The sequence below is a fragment of the Quercus lobata genome, chromosome 3 (assembly GCF_001633185.2).
Source record: "Quercus lobata isolate SW786 chromosome 3, ValleyOak3.0 Primary Assembly, whole genome shotgun sequence".
Taxonomy (NCBI): Eukaryota; Viridiplantae; Streptophyta; class Magnoliopsida; order Fagales; family Fagaceae; genus Quercus; species Quercus lobata.
Genome location: NC_044906.1, coordinates 46,469,395 through 46,491,564, shown reverse-complemented (window position 1 = coordinate 46,491,564; position 22,170 = coordinate 46,469,395). Strand labels below are relative to the sequence as shown.

At 34.8% G+C, this 22,170-nt stretch overlaps 1 protein-coding gene and 1 long non-coding RNA gene across 2 annotated transcripts; one reads left to right on the top strand and one right to left on the bottom strand.

The window, feature by feature from the left end:
* Positions 1 to 196: 196 nt before the first annotated feature.
* On the bottom strand, positions 197 to 12,662 carry LOC115982011 (protein KRI1 homolog). Its single transcript, XM_031104481.1, has 3 exons — positions 12,467 to 12,662; positions 9,627 to 11,596; positions 197 to 549 (listed from the first exon to the last, which is right to left on the bottom strand). Exon 2 carries the CDS (start codon positions 11,591 to 11,593, stop codon positions 9,656 to 9,658), a length of 1,938 nt encoding a protein of 645 aa, XP_030960341.1. The 5' UTR covers positions 11,594 to 11,596; positions 12,467 to 12,662; the 3' UTR covers positions 197 to 549; positions 9,627 to 9,655.
* Positions 12,663 to 20,408: 7,746 nt separating this feature from the next.
* Positions 20,409 to 21,935, top strand: LOC115978981. The gene is made up of 2 exons (XR_004088910.1): positions 20,409 to 20,612; positions 21,221 to 21,935. It is a non-coding gene; the product is annotated as an uncharacterized LOC115978981 (long non-coding RNA).
* The last annotated feature ends 235 nt before the right edge of the window (positions 21,936 to 22,170 follow it).

Genomic DNA, 22,170 nt, shown 5'->3' with positions numbered 1-22,170 from the left:
ATTTTCCCTTTCCAACCATCTTATTATTATTATTATTATTATTTTAGAGAAATCTTATTAGTATTAAAATGGTTATGATTCATGACCAGTATAAATCCATGTCAGTGAAATTCGTATTTACAAATATAAATTAATTAAAAAAAGAAATACTATCTGTAAAGATTTAAATATATGAAAAAATGAGCGACACCGTGTCTCTTCCAATCCAAGATTAATATATTAAAACCTTCAGTTTTACAAGATAAAAGAAAATAATAAATAACAAAAAAATACCAGCTATAATACACCAGCATTTCTCTTTAGTTCTTCCAATCTGCTGTCGATTCCAAAATTTATCGGATAGCAGCAACTCATGTCTATCCATAAAGAAACTTGCAGCAGTTGTCAATAATGCACCCCCACCCCCATCCCCTCCTCTTTCTTCTCTTCTTCAAATCACACAAAAACAAAACCTTTATAGAATAATGAATGTCTTCATTCCTACTCCCCTAGTCTTCTCGTTGTTTGTTCATGTCGTCCTCCATGTGACAAATATTAAATCACTAACTCCTGCAATTTAAAACCCAATTATCAACACAAGTATACCAATCTTGGGCCTCATTTTTACAACATTCAAGCTAACAATACCATGTTCAATGTAACTAGAGTTCAAAATGGCATGAAAATAGACCTATGTGCGTGTGTGTGTACATGCGAGTGTCCGGGCAGACATGTAATTCCCAAAATCAGGCTTGTTTACAATTTCTTTTTTATAATTCGATAATTACAACAATAGGGGAGAATGGATTTGAACCTTGGCTCTCCTCATAAAGGAGAGCAAGCATCACCATTGAGTCAAGGCTCTTGCAGCTTTTTTGTTTACACTTATATTCATTAGCTTTTATTCATGAATTAGTTCGCAAACTTTGTTTGCAAGACCAAACAAGCTGAACTTTGCCTTTGCTCAAGCTGGCTCATTTATTAAACAAAACTTAATTTCCAGCTTGAGCTTGTTTATTTAGTAAATAAATAAACATATTCAAGCTGCTTATGACCTCAAGCCTAATTTGACTCGGAACCTACGACTATTTTGTTTTTGGAACCTTAAACTAGCTCATATAAATAATTGTACGCTGTAAAGGTAATACATACCAAAAAAAAAAGGTCTTTTATTGTTTTAGTTTTCTGGTAAACAGGGGTGAGTTGAACTAATAATGATAAGGCATTAAAGAAGAATCCTATAGAAAGACATGTACTCAACTCTCAGCTAAGTAAGCTGGCATTACACACGGATTAACTTCCTAGATTTTTTTCTCTATACACATGCTAAACCATTCACTAACGTTCTCTTTATTTTGTAGTTATAAATATATTACAGCAAACATTGAACCTTCCTAATTTCACATCTTTTCATAAACAATGAAAAAACTAGAGAGGGAGAGGGAGAGGAAGAGGATTGACCGGATAATGAAATTATTTGAGCAAGCCTGTAAGAGACTGTGGAAAATGTTTCCCAAGCAGCATTGATCTCTACAGATGAGATCTTTTGCTTGGAAACATGGCATAAGATCAACCATTGTGACTTAAGAGAGAGAGAGTAGCAAGGGATAGGAGAATGGTCAACCTCATAAGTTATTTGGACAGAGTAGAATAGTAGGTCAGGAGCATTTAGTTTCTTCAGAATATTTAACATACCAAACCAACTGTTGACTATATTTCAGCGTAATAAGTTTGAAGAGGCCAATAATACATTCAAATAGGGCATAAAGTTTGCACTTGAGAAAAAGTGAAAAAATACTAAAAACAAAAACAAATATACTCCCATAAATCCAACAACCATAGAGAAACTTTCAGCTTTTCATTCTTAGACATTTCCAACTTTCCTTGTGCTGGATCAGTTTGTCTTTTCATATTAGAAAAAGAGCCTAGTTCGGGACTCACATGAAAATCTTCTCCACATTATTAAAGTTGTATGCATCAGTTTTCAAACAGTGTGCCTGAGTTTTGTATAAAAGACCATAATATAACCTAGGATTATAATACCAATGAGCTCTAACACAATTGGCACCTCCTCCCTATATAAGTCCTAGGTGAATGATGAAGTTGTGGGGTTCAAAACCCATCAAGTGTGAGTATAACTTATCAAATAAAACACTTGGATTATAATTACAGGGGTCTGGTTAATGTATACCATACATTAATCATCCATTTTAGAAAACTCTTTATGGGAAATTGAAAAAACTGTCCAAAAGGTCAAGTCACATTTTCATTTTCCCATAAAACATTTCCAAAAATGGTGTACACATATGTCCTAAGGGCATATGTTAGTAAAATCCTAATTACAAACATCACGAAATTTCACCCTTACAAAAAGCCAACTAACTCTTGAACCCAAAAGGAAGGAAAATAAAGTGAGTGCAATTCCACTCTATGAGATGCCCTAAGGGTCTATTTGGTTGGGGGTAAAATGATAGAGGAGGAGAAAAAAGGGGAGAGGAGAGGAGGGTGTTTGGTTTTTTTTTTTTTTTGGGGGGGGGGGGGGGGGGTAGTTTTCTCCATGGGCCCACCATTTAAGAGGAAAAAGTTATCTCCCCAATTTAGGGAGAAAACTAGAGAGAAAAGTGGGAGGGAGTGGGTTTGATGTGAAATTACCCATCTGCCCTCCCTATTAATGTTGCTGCTGCTTTTTTTTTGGGGGAAATTTTACTGCTGCTACTGCCTCTTTCTTTCCTTTTTACCTTTGTTCTTTTTTTGCCTTTTCCTAGGTATAGCGCACATGTTGGTTAGCTCTTTTTCTTTCTTTCTTTCATATCAAACACAACTTTTTTATTTTTTATTTTTTTTGCTCAATTTTTGTTAGTTGTGTTAGTTTGTAGTAACTAAAAAAATTGTTTTTATGCACTAGGGGCATGAGAGTAAATTTATACAAATTACATTTTTTATTCTCTCACTTTTCTACTCAACTAAACAAAAAAGTTTTTCATCTCTCCACTTTTCCACTCCCTCAACCAAACACAGAGGAAAAACTAAATTTTTTCTATCCACCTACTTTTCCATGCTCTCCCCATTTTCCATCCTCCCAACCAAATGGACCCTAAAGCTTAGCCAATCACTATTAATCATAATTACTTCAGCCACAAATGACATCTCCTCCTCTTTTAAGTAAAAAGGACAGTCAAGTCACAAGTTCGACCCAGTACAGCGGCGGCTGCACATTCACTTCAAGGGGTTCAAATGAACCCCTAACTTGAAAAAAAAAAAATATTTATATATATAAAATATTGCTTTACTAATTTAATTTACTCTTAAAAATATTTGTGTGCACTCTATTCTAAATCTTGCAAACCCTAAATCACATATAAGCTTATTCCACAATCAAACAACAATTTAGTGTATTATTTATGTATTGATGAGTGTGATTGTGTGGGTTAATAATTATCTAGTGCAAGTGGGGTTGAGTTTTGTCATTTAGTTTAAAATATTTTTTATAAAAACAATGATAAATATATAACCACAAGTGTGTAAAAAAATATATATTATACAAACTTAACAAAATAAAATGGTCATACTTACATTGACTATAGATAATAACAACTAATAATAAATTATTATAAGACGATTTCAAAATATAAAAACTCATAAAAAGAAATTGTAAAGCTTCATGTATTTGTGTGTGTGTTTTTTTATTTCAATAACTCAATATATTCAAATTCTTTTTTTTATTAAATTTGTTTAATTTAATTTTCTTAATGACCCCTTAGAAAAAAAAAGTCCTAAAGCCACCACTGATCAGTATAGGTGCACAAGTTAGAGTTAACTATAAAAAGAAACCATCATAATTAATTCTAAATGACATCTCCTCCTCTTTTAAGTAAAAAGGACAGTCAAGTCACAAGTTCATTCCAGTATAGGTGCACAAGTTATAGTTAACTATAAAAAGAAACCATCATAATTAATTCCATCTATTGTGTTGCTCCCAAAAGATGACTGAGGGAAATTAGGGTAATCCGTCTAGGTGAACTTGTGGTGGGCTTCAGGATAGGAAACTCTTTAGTATATATAGTGAGAGAAAAGTCGTAGGATTTATAGGATAGTTGAGGATTTATTTGGTTTCAAATTTGAAAGCAAAAGGATATGTTTTTCTAAAGGGAAACGGGATGAGAAGTTTCTGGAAAGCAACTGTGTTTGGGATTTAAAGTTATAGAAAACTTGGGGGTTTTAGGGTTCCAAAGTGTATAAAAAAAAATGGGTAAAAATATTTAGGTACAGTACCTTAGGTGTCGTACATTAAGTTCTCTTATTAAATTCAAACACATAACTGCATTAAAATTAATTGTACTCGAAAAAGATAAAATGATTTTTGTTTTATTAGTAAATATAACCATGCATGAATTTAATTGGGGAATCTAACATACCACACCTAAGGAACTGTTACTAAACTTTTCCCAAAAAAAAAGGAACATGGCTTGGAGTTTAAAAACAAAAAAAAAAGAATATAGAAATCAAGTTCTGCATATCCGCATATATAAACAGTGCACTAAGAAAAAATTAAATTAATGAATTTTTGAACCACGTTGAAGCAAATATATAGTCACTTTTTCTTGTCCTACTACATTAGAAGCCCCCCTAACTTGACTAGCAAACTAAAAGACCTAAAAAGTAAAACCCGATAAAAGACTAATTTGGACTTAAAGAAATTAGAACTAAGAAGCTTAAGAGGCTGTTTGGTTGCCAAATTTAAAAACAAGTTTCCTGTTTTAAAAAACAAAAGGTAATGGGTCCCAGTAAAAAAAAAAATCTTGTTTCACAATCACCAGGTGTTTTCACAAAACAAAACTTAAAAATGCTTACTCAAGTTGCAGTGTACAAAAAACAAAAGCCAAAACATCTTTTGGGTGTTTTCATATTTCATTTTATTGTGGAGAGGCAGCAACAACGATTGTGACCCAGTGCCATGGATTTTTTTTTTCCATAGTTGGGCGATTTGGGTGACCATTGGAAGAAGCAGAGGGAATAATCCTAAGGTGGAACTCAGATCTTGTTTGGTGATTAAAATTGGCAGGGTTCCCTTTTTTTCTTTTCTTTTTGCCTATGGGTGTGTATTGTTGGGTGGATGGGTGGTCATGAAGGTCGTGGGTTTGGGTAGATGATCACTGACTTTGAGTGCCATTGATTCTATTGGGTGTTGCCAATTGTGTGTGTGTGTGTGTGTGTGTGTGTGTGTGTGTGTGTGTGTGGGGGGGGGGGGGGGGGAATAGAAACACATTGCCAAACAGTTTCCATCATGTTTTTTGGGGTTAGAAAACACCTAGAAAAATAATTTTGAGAATTAATTCTTAAAACACATTTGTAGTTAACCAAACAATCCCTTAAAGCTTCTAAAAAGTTCTAGATTTAATTATCAAAGTGCTTGCTTTGCAGAGGTTACAGAAAATTATATGACCCTCATTATAAAAATCTTTTTTTTTTTTTTTTAATGAATACGAATGAGTTTCAACCTATAGCGTCTAAAGGGCTGTCAACAAGCAAAGTTTTTCCAAGTAGTGCATGTTTAAGCTTGGCTCCTCAATAAAAATCAAATGCTCAAGCGTGGCTCGAGCTTGAGACAAACCTAAAAACAATGTTTGAACTCGAGCTCATGAGAATGCCAAAAAGCTTGAGCTTGGCTTAACTTGGCTTGATTAATTAGTCAAGCCAAGCTCAAGCTTAATATCAAACTCAAACTCGAGCTCAAGTCAAGCTTTTTAGCTTAAGATCCAAAAAAATTGCTTTATCAAATAATCATATCACCAAATATCAAGTAAACAAAAAAGAAAAGAAAAAAAAATAATATACTCATTTTATCATGCTTCTAATTCCATCCGTTATTAGAAATTGTTTAAATTACAACTTTACATAATTAAATCCATCCATTCATCATTCATTGACTATAGCTTGAGTAATTAAAAAAAAAATGTAACTTAAGTCTAAAAGTGTTCCATGGTCAATTTAGAGGCAGTGTTAAAAAAAATTAGAGGAAAGAAGAAAAATTAATGGGTAGTGATATGTTTAATGTCATAATAATGAGTTTATTTGGTAAACATATATCAAACTATAAACAAGCCTAAGCTCGGCATGTTTTGTATTAAGTCCTATTGTTCATGAGCTTGTTCACAAACAATTTTTTTTGCTTAGGCTCGACTTGTTTATCAAACAAGCCTAAAACTAAGGCTCAAGCTTGACTTATTTATAAATAAACGAACATGAACGAGCTTTTTATCGAATCGAGCCCGAGTTGTTCATGAACAACTTAGTTTGTTTACAGCCTTAGGTCACGTCCGTCCGCTCCTGATGATTGCTATGCATCATCAGACTAAGACATCAATTGGTTTTTGGTGTAGGCAGCAATCGAACTTCTGATCTCTTATTAGAAAACAAAAGACTTTACAAATTGAACTAATTGGAACTCACACAAAACTTCATCTTTTTTGTCTCATTACAAAATTAACATAACCTATGAAATAATAATTCAAATTTAAAATTTTTTAAACCTAGACTCCTTACAATGTGATCTTCAAAACAACATAGGACTCATTTAAATCCAATATTGCATATGAACGCCACAGAATAAAATCTGGAGGTAGGTAAAACTGAAAAATTACAATAATTAGAGCAGCTTGGCCCTTCTTCTATGGAATCAAAAAGATCACTTTACTTAAGGAAAAAGCTTGAAACTTTACTTTAAAAAAAAGGAAAGAACATGAAACTTTAAATTAACTCCACAATTTATAAAGAGAGCTCCTAAGCATGATCATAAATTTCTTAGCCCATCAGGGGTGAACTCCCCTTGATTACCCAACAATTGGTTCTGGCAGGTGGGATCAATTGCCTGTAGGTTATACTGGCTAGAGGTGAGTCCAAAGGGCTCCTTTTTAGAAAAGTTTCATACGTATCAAAAAATAAATAAAGAGAAAATGATGCTCCAACATGGAGAAGGCAGTGACAAATTATGTCACAAGGATTACCATCTAAAGTAAAATTAAGCTTTGAGTAAGGAGGAAAATAAAAATTAAGTCAACTTTCACTGTTTCAGTGACATTACTTTAAAAGAAGAACAAATAAGAGGGGGGGAAAGGGAATATGGTCCCAGATTTGAACCAATCAATGTCAAAACTCAAATAAGAGGTCATTATATCAAATTACATATGAGAAAAAAGACCAAAGAAGATCAAATTTTAAACTTGGAAGGGAACAGAAACACAAAAAACCAGAAACAAATACAATGGAAAGGTTTTCTTTCAGGAGCACATAAAAGTAGTTCACATTCATTTAAATGGAAGTCCTATATTAAAGAAATTCCCAAGATTTCTTGGTTATAATTGTTACTTCCTTTATATTAATTAGGCCCTACTAAAAATGTTTCCAAAAGAAGTCCTAAACCAGCTCAAACTTCATTAGAGAGAACACAAGCTTAGAACGAATTCAAAATAAAAATTTAAAAAAAAAAAAAAAAAAAAATCCCATGACAATTAATGCTAGGATTAGAAGACCTTGACTATATTCTTAACTTCATTATAAGATAAAATGTTTTTATAGCTATCCATCACTCTAGCATCCCTATAAGTTTTTTTGGAATAGTCTCCAGTAGCCCTATAAGATCCCATAAGCTTCCAAACTTGCTCATAATTAGTATTTAAAGAACATGAAATTTAAACAAGAACTGGACCAGACTGGCCAATCCAACTGGTTGAATTGAGAACCATCCTAATTCTGATCTAGTCATATCCCATTAACCATCTTGGGTCAACTTCTGGATTGGACAATGATTGCATGCAGCATGACTTCACCCCTAATGTGGGGGAATTTTCCAGAGCCTTTTCCATCAAGCTAAAGAGAAGACTTTGCATGCAATGCTATGTAAAGCTTTTCAAAATCAAAGTCAAGATTGAAAAATATATAAAAATTTTGAATTGAAACACTATAAACAACAAAATTATCAACATACTAACTTTCCTCGTCAATAATTTATATTTACTTTAACCAAGAGCCTTGTAACTCAACTGTCACTCTGGCACTGTTCCAAGTTTTAAATCCACCCTTCCCCAACAACAAAATTATCAAAAAAATAAAAGTAAAAATAATTCATCTTTAATTAAAAATTTTATTACTAACCTTGATCCTAGTAACTTTTTCTTATACAACACACACGAATACACACAAGTTGATTATTATTAACATATAATTTTTTTAATACATATTTATGACATCACATTCAAACGTCAATTGAACCCATGACCTCTAAACCTGTCACTTTTGAGGCTCGTTGAATGACCAGTATTAAAACATTGGTTTCATCCATGCGTCTTTCCAGTCCCCATGGTACCAACATTTTATACATATTCATGAAATCGTTAAACAGAAATCTTTCACAAAACAAGGAAACAGTACCTTATTCCTTATTATCAAAAAAAAAAAAGTACCTTATTCCTTGAACCTCAGGTTGATTGTATAAAAACAAAAATGGTAATAACCATGTAAAGATTATAAAAAAGACCACAAAGCTCTAACAAAACATGAAAAATTAATAAATCACATCAGTTCAAGCAAAAAAAAAGAACAAAAGCACAGAACTTGTCTTTGCACTCAAACCTACCACATTCTTTTTCTTTTTAATTGGTAAGCTACACATACACGTAGTGGTCTTTGAACCCACAACCTAACCCTCCACTAATTTTTATAGGTGAAGGACCTGCCATTTGACCTAGAGCTCATTGGCATAATATAGGGCATTTTAGCAGCAGCCTACATGGCTCACAAACATTTATCAAGTACTTCCTATGGTGCAATTTATAAATCATGTTGAATCCAACCAGGGGCATAGTTAGTCTGATCCAGATCCCATAACACCCAATCTAATATCTTCTCTATACAGTCAACCAATTCACACTTTTGTTTGCAGCGATCAAATGGAGGAAAAAGGATAGAGAATAGGGATAAAAGAATAACCCACAAGTAAGGAAAAAGCATTGTCTCAAATCAATTGAACTCTGTAAAGCCACTCAAATACATTCAGCATCCAAAGACTCCTACTTAAACCCATATGATGCATAAGTTCATCATACCCCAATAACTCTTTCATGTATACCCAGAAGGGCAGACAATTAACAGAATGGTTTATTAATTAAAAAAAAAAAAAAAAACAAAACATAAATAGAACAGCTGCTAGTCAAGCTTGAAGTACCCCAGAGAAAAGAAAAAGGAGGGGGGGGGGGGGGGGGATTCCAAGTACTACTTCACTTTTTCATAACTTACTGCATCACTATGCAAAACCTATGAACTCTAACTCAAATAGCAAAAAGATGTACTCTATGCGAAAAATCAAGGCTCAAGGTAATAACATCAAATGGGTCATAGAAGCCGTGAATCTTAGAAATTAATCTTACTGAAATTATACAGAGGAATTAACAAGTACTAAAAAGGCATTAAAAAAAAAACCAAAAAAAAAAAGTTTCAACATATCATACTATTAAGATTTTCTTTTCTGTGTTTATTTCATTTAATTGTTTCCAGCGACAATTAATGCAAATTAGTCACAAAGAAACAAGCAACAAGAAATAATATATGCTTCATCTCAATGTTGAAAAACTATATACTCCAAAAAGAATTACCTGTCTACTGCCTAAATCACAGCTGAGGTTCAGTGCTTCACTTTACTTTTAGATTTAGAAGGTATCTTTCCATATGCGAGAAGCCTTGAAAGCGATAGTTTAACTTCAGCTTGGTGTCGTTTTCTCTTAGCTTTCCTGGATGAATTGCTCATATCACCATTCGATCTCACAGATTTTACTTTCCCAGTTTCCATGGTACCCATCGATGAAGTTGATTTTTCTGCTTTATCCTTTGTCCTCTTCTTCTCACCAACCTTCTGGTCATACACTTGCCCACGTCGGAGAAGTTCTTTAGTCCTCATTTTTAGTTGGTATCTCTTTTGCTCATTTAACTTCCACTCCTCCCTATAAGGAACAATTTTTTTCAAAGAAACATACTGATTTAACTCCTTCTCATTCATCAACAACAACTCTGCTGGACTCAATCCAAATCTATTGGGTTTTATTTTCGCATACTTGAACCTTGTCTTTAAGTCTCCAATTGTATCCTCATAATCCAACTTATAATACTCCTCCATCATCGCCTCTTTAGCTTTCTCCAAAAGAGCAATGCTTTTACGCATCCGCTTCCTCTTCCGCTTACCTTCCTCAACTTTCTCTTTCTTCGCCTCCTCCTCCTCCTCTTCTTCTTCTTCTTCTTCTTGGACATTTTCATTAGCATTTTCTGCCTTACTCTTCAAAACCCTTTCCCTCATAGACCAAAACCCATCACCAGACCCACACTCATCCAAACCTTTTGGAAGCCCAAGAAAATCATCCTCCTCAAAATTTGGCTTCTCAATCTCACCCCCATCTTCATCGTCATCCCCACCACTTCCAAACTTTGGGTCCATGTCATCATTTGCATAATACTCCTCCCCAAACGCCTTCTCCATGATCCTATCATACTCCTCCGGATCAAACTCCTCCTCCAACTCCTTCCTACTCAACGCCATAACCTCATCCTCCCTAATCCCTGCTGTCCTCATTATCATCCTCACCTTCTCATCCATCTCTTCCTTCTTTAAATTCTTCAAATGTTTCAACTCTTCCTCCCTTTCTACCCTTGCTGTCTCCATCCTCTCCTTCTTACTCATCCTCTGGTCCTTTCTTGCATTTGCCTTCTTCCTAACTGACCCCTCTACCTTCCTTGAATGCCCCATCACCCTATCCCCAACATTCTCTTGAAACCTAAACTCATACTCCTCCTGTCTCTCTATCTCCCTCTCATCCTCTGAAATGTGCTCCAACTCCTCCTCCCTGACCTCCCTACTCTTCCCTTCCTTACCCATCCACATCCTACTCCGAAAAAACTCCTTCAAGAACTTGTTCCCCTCATCCTCCACTTCCTCATCACCTCCAAAATACTCATCCAATTTCCTCACAAACTCGCCACTCTCCTCTTCCTCCTTATCCTGATCACCATTCTCCTTCATTCTCAATAACTGCTCTTCTCCAACTTCCTCTCTCTCTGCTGCCTCTGCTGCTTTCAAAAAGTCTCTCCTTATCTCCTCTTGCTCCTCCTCATAACTCTTCTTTTTCTCCATCTCACCATCCTCTTCTTCAAACTCTGGACCCTCCTCTATCAATTGCTTTGCCACCACATCTTTCAAATACATTGCCTTCTTTTTTTTATAATTATTATTCTTATCATCATCACATTCTGATTCTTCAGATTCGAAGAACTTGACGTCTTCGTTTATGATCATAGGGTCTTGCTTCTTGACCTTGATCAGCATGTCAAAGAATTCTCTATCTCTCTTGCTGGAATTGATGAAATCGTCGTCATCATCATCTGATTCGGAGACAGAAGAGTCGGAGGATTGGATGAGGCCTTTCTTCTCGAGCTCATGGAGGCGCTCAAGGGCCACACGCTTCTTGTTGTGCTCATACCTCTTGGCATACTGCTCGTCAACCTCAATATTCGAGATCTTTGATACATCATCATTTTCAGAGTCACTGCCTTCAAACAGTTTTTTAAGACCCATCTTCTGGAAAAAGGAGATACATTCTTAGTGCTCTTTTTCCAAACAAATTCACCATCTTTTATTATTAGCATGCTATTATTAAATAATAATAATAAGTTTAGAGACAAATCAGACCTCTAAAATAAATATAAAGTATATTGGTTCAGCTAAGCTAAAATAAAACTTCCATGTAAATACAACAACTCTACAACAAAGCCTTAGCAACCACTATATCTACAAAATCGGATCAAAAACCTATACTATTTATTTATAATTGAACAATTATGATTCAAGAAAGCACGGACACTTAGGGATGGACACAGGATTTCAAGTTAGGGGGCCAAAGATAAGCGAAAAATCAAAAAACTTCAAATAAACATCCATATAGTATTAACAAACTATCTAATTTAAAAATACGAGTTATAGAATTATGAATTAGCAATGTAGACAAGTCCTAATTTTATTTTGTCAAATTTGTGCGACATTTTTATTATATTAGTTTTTCACTTTGTCTCTTTTATCTCTGTCAGACTGTCACTCACCTGCTGCCCCAAACACACTATTTTAACCTATTACAATGAACTTATAATGCACTACTTTTTCTAACCTTACCCTTTTCTTTTTTTACCTCTGTCTGTCATTTCATTTGTTCCGTATTATTGCCTACTACCAACAACCAGTCAAATTCTATATATTCACTGCATACTCTCTCTCTCTTATAACTTTATTCAAAAACCACAACTCACTTCTCACTGCAAAAACAAATAATACAGAGACTCCCACAGATTCACAATCACAACCACAGATTCACAAACATTATGGAGTATGGAGAGAGGAAAATCATATCAAAATCAATGTTCGGTTTTGAAGTTGAAGGAGAGAAAAAAAAAATACTTGAAGCAGATCGAGATACGGGATGCCGCTAGAGGCTGAAACGGCTGGCGTTGGAGGTGGGGTGGGCAGATCAAGCGGCGACTAGAGGCGTTCGTTAACCTCTTCTTCTTCTTTTTCTCTGGCCGATCTCTTCTTCTTCTTCTTCTTCTGTGTAAGAGCTGATCAGCCGATCTTCTTCCCTCTTCTTCTTCTTCTAAATATGCCGTTATATATATTTTAGTGTTTTCCGCTTTTGCCCCACTTGGGAATTGGGTACTTTGGGGGATTTCTTTTCAAAATAACCAAATCACTTAGGCTGCGTTTGGTTCGCGTAAAAGTATTTCCGGAAAATATTTCATTTTCCGGAAATGCTATTTTCCGGAAAGGAAAATGTATTCAAGTGTTTGGCTGCGTTGGAATTCGTTTTACGGAAAATCAATTCCGGTGTTTGGTTCGTACAAACATTTTACGAAAAATGACTTCCTTTTACAGCACCAACATTATCAAGTTCACAACACCAACATTTCCCAACATTATTCTTCAACATCACAGCAAAATTCTACACAGAACAGTGGTTCCATCACAGCAAAATCACAATACCAAGTTCTACACATTGATCCCCTTAAACATCCATGAACATAGTTTAAATAAAAAATGGATAATTAAAAATATATATATATATATATAAAATGCACATCGGATCCGATGTGCATGTGGATCGGACTTGTGTGTTTTACGGAGGTGGGGGTTCGGTGACAGTGCATCGGCGGTGAGGTGATGTGTGGATCGGAGCTTGAATCGGTCAAAGGTGGAAGGAAAAGTCATCGTGGGTCTTCCTAAAGCTCGGTGATCGGACTACCGTGAAGGATCGGTGGTGAGGTGAGCTCGACATGATCGGAATGGGACGAAATCGGCGTTTGCTTCGCAGTGGTGGATTGGCATTTGCTTCGCAGTGGTGGATCGGCGTTTGATTCGCTGATCGGCGTTTGGTTCGCTTTGTAATCGGCGATGATCGTTCTTTCTCTGGCTCGCTCTCTCTCTCTTCTGTTCGCTGAGTTCTTTCTTTCTGTGGCTCTCTCTCTCTTTTGCGCGTGTGAGGAAAATGTTTGAAGGTAAAATGATTCTGTAAAATGATTTCCGGGTCAAATGAGGCAAATTTTGGTCAAACGGAAATTATTTTCCGAAAATTCTATTTTCCTTAGCTGCCAAACGCGTGGGTTTTACGGAAAATGATTTCCGGAAATGGTTTTCAGCCAATTCAAACACAGCCTTAGGTGCGCTTGTTTCGGTGTAAAACACTTTCAGGATATTATTTTACTGCGTGTTTGGTAGCTACGGAAAATACAGTCAATGGAAAACTATTTACGCTTTGACTGAAAAATAAGCCACTTTGAGCGTAAAATCATGTACGCTTTGATTTTACCTTCAAACCATTTTATAAGAGCATTTGTAACAGTGGTGCTATATAGATATAATAGTATTTTTTTAGCTCTTTATCACAAAAAACACCATGTAGCAGTGGAGCTAAATCTAAAAGATTTAGCTCCTCATCTACGGTGCACATCTATATTTAGATGTGCATTGTAACTCACAAGTAAAAAAAAAATACTTTTTTATTACAATTCTCTCTCCTCTCTCATTAAATATACATTTCCTATTCTCTCTCTCTCTCTCTCTCTCTCTCTCTCTCTCCGGCTTCTCTTCTTTCTTCTTTCTTCCTCAATTTTTTTTTCTCTCTAGCTCGCCGACCAGCTCCCTCATCCCTCAGCTTGCCGGCCAACTCCCACATCGCCGATCTGTTCCGCCGACCCAGCTCGCCGACCCACCCCAAGCCCCATCGCCCACATTGATTCTAACAACAATTCCGATGAGGAAGCCCCCGAAGCCGCAAACACTGAAACTCCGATGAAGACGACTCCTCCATTCGCACCTTCACCACAACTCGCCTCGACGCCGCCAACGCGGGTGGAGGCTCCGGTTCGGCTCAGCTCGAAACACGAAGATCAAGACGGAGAATCTGAGCTCCTCCGCCACGGTTAAGATCAAGAATCTGGGTCCCACAGCTCAGGCCGGGAGCTCGGTGCCTGGAATCGTTGTTTAGAAGTGATTGATTCAAAGAATTGAGAATAGAAATGGTGTTTGTGGAATTTGTGAATGTGGTTGTGGTTTTCTTTTTGTTTTTTTTTCTATGTTGTGTTGTGGTTGCCAAAGTAGAGTGGTGGTTGTGGCCGATGGTGGTGGTGGTGGTGGTGGTTGTGGGTGTGGCTGATGGTAGAGGTGGTTGTGGATGGTTTTTTGGTAGTGGGATATATTATTTTATTGTAGTGGTTATATTATTTTATTGTGATGTTTATATTATTTTATTGGGTTGAAAGCTAAAATAAATCCACTGTTGCAGCATGTGTGAAGGTAAAATAGATAAAGTGACTTTTTGTATAGCTAAAAAGCTAAAAATTTAGATCCACTGCTGTGGATGCTCTAACAAGGTTTTAAAACTATTTAGCAATCTAACAAATCGAGTGCAAAGGACTCGATTTTGTTGTGCTAGTTTCTGCTATGGAACTTGAGTGTGAGACACTCGATTTCTAAGTGCGATTTCAAGGAGCAAAATTGAATCTAAGGCTGTGTTTGTTTTGGCTTCAAACTAATTTCAGAAATGTTTTTCCGTAAAATAGGCTGTTTGGTTGGTCCGAAAAATTGGGTCAAACTGAAAATATTTTCAGTGTTGACCGTAAAATAAGGGACCCAAGGCGTAAAACAATTGCCGTTCTCATTTTCACTTCAAACAATTTCCGTCTGAGCTCTCTCACACGCACTCGAAGCAGAAAGTGCTCTCCAAGCTCCGATCCACACACCGAGCTCCACCATCTCCCTCACGCCAAATGCTCAAGATCCTCTCCCTCACGCAACCGATCCTCTCCATGCACGGTGAGTTTCTCTTTTCCATTTCTCAGTCCGATCCATATAGCTCATTTCTCAGTCTGATCCCCTCATTTCTCAATCCGATCCACCCTCATTTCTCAGTCCGATCCACTCTTTCAGTTCATTTCTCAGTCCGATCCACACAGCTCCGATCCACACACCAAATATACAAAGAATGAAAAAGCCAACCCACCCTCAAACCCATAAACAACCCAACCTTCATCCCTCCCTCATCTCTTTTTGAAACCCAACTCCATAGCAGTCTTGTCTCTATGCCTCTATCATCTTGCTCTCTTAGTACTGGGCTAAGCCATGGCTGAGACCCATTGGCCTTCCACCGCCGGCAACCATGTTGCACGAGAGGTCCACCACCGCTGAAGCCACCAGTGCCATTTATTCCTCTTTTTGTCCCTTTTTATTTTCCCCTTATTTAGCTTCTTTATTATTATTATTATTATTATTATTATATATACTTTTTTTTTGGGCTATGACTGAAATTTTCCCATTTTTATTTGGTTGATAATGAGTATTGGGTGTAGCTGATGTTGAGTGGGTTGCAAAAATTTGATGTGGGTACTGTGGGTTTGGATACAAATTTGATGTAAAAATAGTTGTTGTGGTGAGAGTTGGTTATTGGGTACAAATTTGATATGGCTATTGTTGTTCTGTGAGTTGTGAAATTTGATGTTGGTTGTTGGGTTTGAGTTTGGATTGTTTAAGTTTGATGATATGAGCATAAAATATTATTGTTCAAGTTTGATGGTATGAGCAGAGAAGATTAAGTCTATCTTCTTTTTTTCTTTTTTCTTTTTATCAATACAACCAATATATATATATATATATATATATATGGCAATCACCAAAATTAGAAGGTTTTGAACCCAAAAATCTCTTCCTTGAGATGCATGCATACAAATGCTGTAATATATCGGATTTGTTTTATACTCATATATTTATTTGTTTATTTATTTATTTATATAATTATTTACTTCATATAATTATTTATTTATTTATATAATTATTTATCTATTTATATAATTATTTATTTATTTATTTACTTTTTTTAATTATCCATTCTTTATTTAAGAAATAAACAAATAAATTATCCATTTTTTTAATTATCCATTTTTTATTTAAATATTGATTTAAGAATTTAATTTTGTTGGTGTTACAATTATATAGAAATAGAATGCTGTGATTTGTTGGTGTAAATATTGATTGTGATGGTATTATATTGTGTACGTTGTTGATGTTACAGTTATACAGAAATAAAATGCAATGTGATTTGTTCATAGGTGTAAATATCGATTGTGATGGTATTATATTGTGTACGTTGTTGATGTTACAATTATACAAAAATATATGTGCATAAAAATTTTGATACTCGTTATCAATGTGGTTTGAATGTTTTCTGTTTTTGGCTGTTTTTATTTACTGTGTAATCAATAGCATGCTTGTTTACATACCTCTTAGACCACAGTGTTTGTGATTTTTTAGATGAAGAAAAAAACCAAAGCTGCAATTCTTGCCTCAGTTGCATCTGTCCTCCTTGTGGGGGTTGCATTGTTAAGGAAATTGCGGCGTAGACGTAGACGATTGCCTAGGGCACCTTATGTTAATCATGCAGTCGAGAGAGAGGAATACATAAATAGTATTCTGCATGGAAGTGAGAGACATTGTGTGAATCAAATTAGGATGAAGCTATAATCTACAATAATCTTTGGTTTATTTAATTTGATGGGGGCAAAACTCACCTTTTTGCTTAAGCTAGTTTTTTTTTTTTTTTTTTTTTTCATAGTACACTAGAGGTTTGGTTTGTTTTTCTTTAAATATTTATTTGTGCGAGCACAATATTGCTATATTGATTATAGATGCAAAATATTCTTACAATATTTTCACAATTATTGACGTGTTAATTCCTTACAGCTCAAAATAAAATAATAAAATATGAGACTGAGACCAACTACAACTGAAAATAAATGTATTGTAAAAATGTTACAACATCTTGTTACTGTCACAATATTTTTACAATTGTTGAGATCTCAGTTCCTTATAGATCAAAATAAAATAAAATAAAAAGAAATGCTAAGTTCATAATATTTTCATAATAATTTCACAGCAAATTCTAAATGGCAAGGTATTATTGATGAATAAAAAAGTGATATCAGTAACGGGCCCAGTTTAAAACCAGTAACGTTTTTTCATCTAAAATTTATTGTGAATGTAACATTTTTCCAAAATGAAATAATAAAAAATCAAATTGGGAATGGTCACAACCAAAAATAAAAGTATTGTGAAAATATTATGCTATTTTGTTGTGTTCCTAGACTTTTTTTTTTTTTTTTAAGTCAGATTGGGTGAGTCAAAATTCATTATTTTCATGCATAGTTTTCTTGTGCTAGCTTTTTATTTTTTGTTTTTAAACACAATTTAAAGTGGTGGTTCTAGTTTAAAACTAGTAGCAATTTGCCACCTAAGATTTGTTGTGTTTCTAGGCTTCTTTTTTGGTTTAGTCAAACTTGGTGAGTCAAAATTCACTACTTTAGGCACAATTTTCTTCAATTGGCTTTTTGTTTCTTTGTTTGTTTTTTTTTTTTTAATGCACAATTTTAAACCAATTACAATTTACCATATAAGTTTTGTTGTGAAGATGTTGTGGACATGCATTAGTCTAAAATAAAATAATAAAATATTATACTAAGACCCCACCATAGATAAAAGTAAAAGTATTGTAAAAATATCATAAATTTTTTTTTGTATTTCTAGTCTTTTTTTTTTTTTTTGGATTAGTCAATTTGTTGAGCCATAATTCATTGTTTCATGCACAATTTTCTTAGGTTGACTTTTTTTTATTTAGCATATTGTGTAAAGTAAATAAATAAAAAAAACACATACACACATGCTCACAAAAAAAAAATAAATAAAAAATAAAAAAGGCAAAAAATCACTATCACCCTTTATATTTGGGGTAGTTTCATTCCTTCCCTAAACTAAAGTTGAAAATTTTCCTCAATTTATATTTTGTAAAGGAGCATACACCCCTACTTTTACACTCTTAAATATACCCTAACGAAATCTTATGATTTCTAAAATATTTTATTGTGCAATGACTAAAATACATCACACTAGATTTTAATGTCCCAACAATTTTCTTCATGTATTTTGAATTTTATGTGGTAGTCATGCTTGGAAAGTGAGAATGGTGATATATGGTGTTCTATTTATAACCTAGAAAACACTAATTTATTAAGTTTAAATCTTCTATACTTGTAATTTTTTCAAATGAAAACTTTGATGACATATTTCTTTTGTTATCTTGTTCTTTTTTAATTTATTTTTCTTGGGTAAAAGGGTTTTTTCATATTAAAAATTAAGCTAAACATCGTAATTCTGCTCATAAAATAAGATAACAAAGAAGGAAGTATGGATAACAAAATCTCCATTGTAGATGGTTGCATGTATTTCATTTGATGAATAGTTTCAATTGTAGCATATATCATCGTTCATTGCAAAATTTTATATATTGTGACAATGTCTTATCAAAACTTAGTTGTTTATTGTTGGAAGATAATGACATTCATTATCATTCTTAGTATAATTTTTTAGTGAGTAGGTATTACCTTTAGTAAATAGGTTCTAAGAAATTGTCATAGTAAATATATATTCATATGTTAAATAGATATTTTAAATTTAAGTACTTCTTCCAAACAAACAAAAAATACATCTTAATTTTCTCACTAAATGGGCGGCATGTGCCTTGCACGTGCAATCCAAACTAGTTATTTATAATGATAAAAAATAAAAATAAAAACTTAAATAACAAATTACCTGCAAGTGTCACATTGTAGAAGAACCAAATTAGAGTGCTGACTATGCAAGTTGCGATCAGCCAAGTCGCAACAAGTTTATGAACAACACAATCAGACTATTCTATTTTCTGATCTTTTTCTATCCACTGTGATTTTGTCAAGACACATTTTGTGTATGTTGAACGTGGCAAGAGAGAATAATTAAAGAACAAAAGCAAAGCAACCCCTCTTTCAACATACACTGAATGTGTGTGTTGGCATAATTGTATTTGTAGTAGAAAGTACCTCAGCCCTGTGATCTTTGTGAAAGCAGCATCATGGGCCAATTCTCTACCTCAGACAATTTGCTTAGCCCACGATGTCACATTGCAGAAGAACCAAATTAAAGTACTGACTAGGCAAGTCGTGACCAGTTAGGTCAAGACAACGTCATGAACTGCACGATCAAACTGCTCTTTTTTATGATCTTTTTCTCTCCACTACAATTATGTCAACACGCACATTTTGTTATAAAAATGTTTTACAAGCTTTGAACTACTTTAGGAACTTCAAGATGTAATACCAAGGGGTCTCTTTTTCCTCTATGGCTAGGATGACTAGGTCTTCCTTCTCCTATCTACAAATTGGTTTTGAGCTTTAGGAATGATGGTGTACTCGATCTTATCAAATGTTTCTATCAATTCTTCTAAATATTGTTGATGTAGCTTTAGATGTTCCTCTTTTACATTCCACAACTTTTGAGCTTGGGCTATAACAAACATTGAATCCCCAAAAACCTCAACCTCCCTTGCCCTTAGTTCATGTAGGACTTCCATTCCGGTGATTGTAGACACCTCATTTTGTACCCCTTACGACTCGGGTCCCCGTTCCCTTATGATGGAAGTACTCTGAGGCCCAAGGTTGGTTTAGGGCCAATCTCATGAAAATTGACTTGAGGAAGTATTTATGGATAAATAAAATTATTTTTGGAAAAGAAAGGTTGTTGGAAAACCTTAAGTGTGCGTACGCATACACGCGTATGCACTCACACACTCAAGCCATGAGTACGCATGCTTAGGGTATGTGCACGCATAACCCTAGCATGTGTACGCAGTTAGGGTTCTAGAAAACTATGAAAGGAAAGATTTTTGCACATAAATCTGTGTGGAACGAATCCCACATCGTCTGAGAGCCGCCCCACCCCTATTTTATCACTATATAAAGCCATAAAAGGCACTTTTTCAAGAGGAGGCGAATATACACAAGATTCACTAGAAAATAGTGAATCAAAGAGGGAGCTTTTCACAAAATATCCTTAAGTCAAATTTTACTTGGTTGGGACCTATTCTGGTCTTAGCCTTTAAGTTTTAAAGTTTACAAACCTTTTGGTTTGTTGCTGATTAGATTGATTGAGGGAAACGATCAAAATCAAGCTCTAGGAGAGTTCTTGTGTTAAGGTAAAGGTTCTAATTTTGGCTCTTCACTTTTCCATGTTTTTTTTTTATATGTTTATGTGATCATAATATGTTTGTATAGTTTAGGTTTACCCCAAGTTCGTATTATAAGCACGATAGGTTGTTAGATTTTCTATTTTTCTTTGTTTTCTGTTCTGAGTTGCTAGGTTAAGGTTTTGGGAGTGTATGTGTATGCATACTCGAAGTATGCGTATGCATACCCTATGTATGCGCATACACACTTATGCCTAGAAACCCTAATCCACTTATGTTTGTTTTTCTCTGCTTTCTTTTACATGTTTAGCCTCTGTTTAACCTTGTTTTTCATATCTTTGAGTATTTGTTCTTTTGTTTTGTCTTGTCTTGTTTTGTTTTTTTTATCTTCTTAATGCTTATTGGGGTTTAGATTGTGTGAATACCCTAAACTGCCCTTGGAAGAGCTCATAATGTCGTCACTGACGACGAGCTTAAGGGTCTCTAGTCCATTTCTTCTCACAAACTAGTCAGTCATCATATTTACAAGCTAGTGCAGGTATTTTACTCAACGTTTCTTCATTACTCGTTAAGTAGTTACACCTATTAAAAATTACTAACCCTTTTATTTTTTCAAGTTCTTGGTGAGTCCCTTCATTTAACGATAGACTACTTAAGCAGTGAAGAGAAGGTAGTGGTGGCCAACTCCAAGGTTGATTCTGTTGAGGCTGAAAACTCAAGGTTGAGGAAGGATCTGATTGAAGCTATGGATCAGTTGACCAAGGCCAAGGAGAAGGTGAAAGAACTTAAAGAAGTACTAAAGGTTGAGAAAAAACTTGTCATTCAAAAAGACGAGGAAGTTCAAGCTACCCTCCTAAGAACGGACAAAGAATGTGAGAAAGTGATTTCTAGGTTCCCGGAGTTTGATCACTTCTCCAACATGCAATTCGAGCAATACTTTAAGGGCTAGAGCTTCTTCATCAGTGGATGATGAAGCACCGTAGCCATGTAGCTGATTTTGCGAATCTGGACTTTGAAGCTAATGATACTGAGATCCTTGCGGACGAGGCTAATGAGAAGGAAGGTGAAACCATTGCTGAAGCTACCGAGGTTGTTGAGGGAGAAGGTGCTGCTACAGGAGGAGCTAATGACGAGGCTCACACAAAGGCGAGCCGAGTTGAGGAGATCGTCAATGCTCCTTGAAGTAAAAATTTAAGTTTTTTTTTTTTTTTTTTGGGTTCCATTTTAAAGACAATGAATGCCTCCTATTTTGAGGCTTTAAATTTAGAAACGATGGGTGCCTCCTGTTTTGAGGCTTTTATTTTAGAAACAACACACTTATCTTGTTTTGAACTTTGAATTTCTTATGATTCATGCTTGCTCTTTTATTACCCTGCTTAATAATTTAACTCGTCATTTGATTTTTCACTATGTTCTATGATTTCAACTCATTGTTAGAGTTATTACCACGTCTATGATTTTCAACTCGTCATTTTGAGTTTTTACCATATGCTATGATTTTAACTCATCTTGTGAGTTTTTACACATTTGTGATTTTAACTTATCTTGTAAGTTTTTACCACATCTA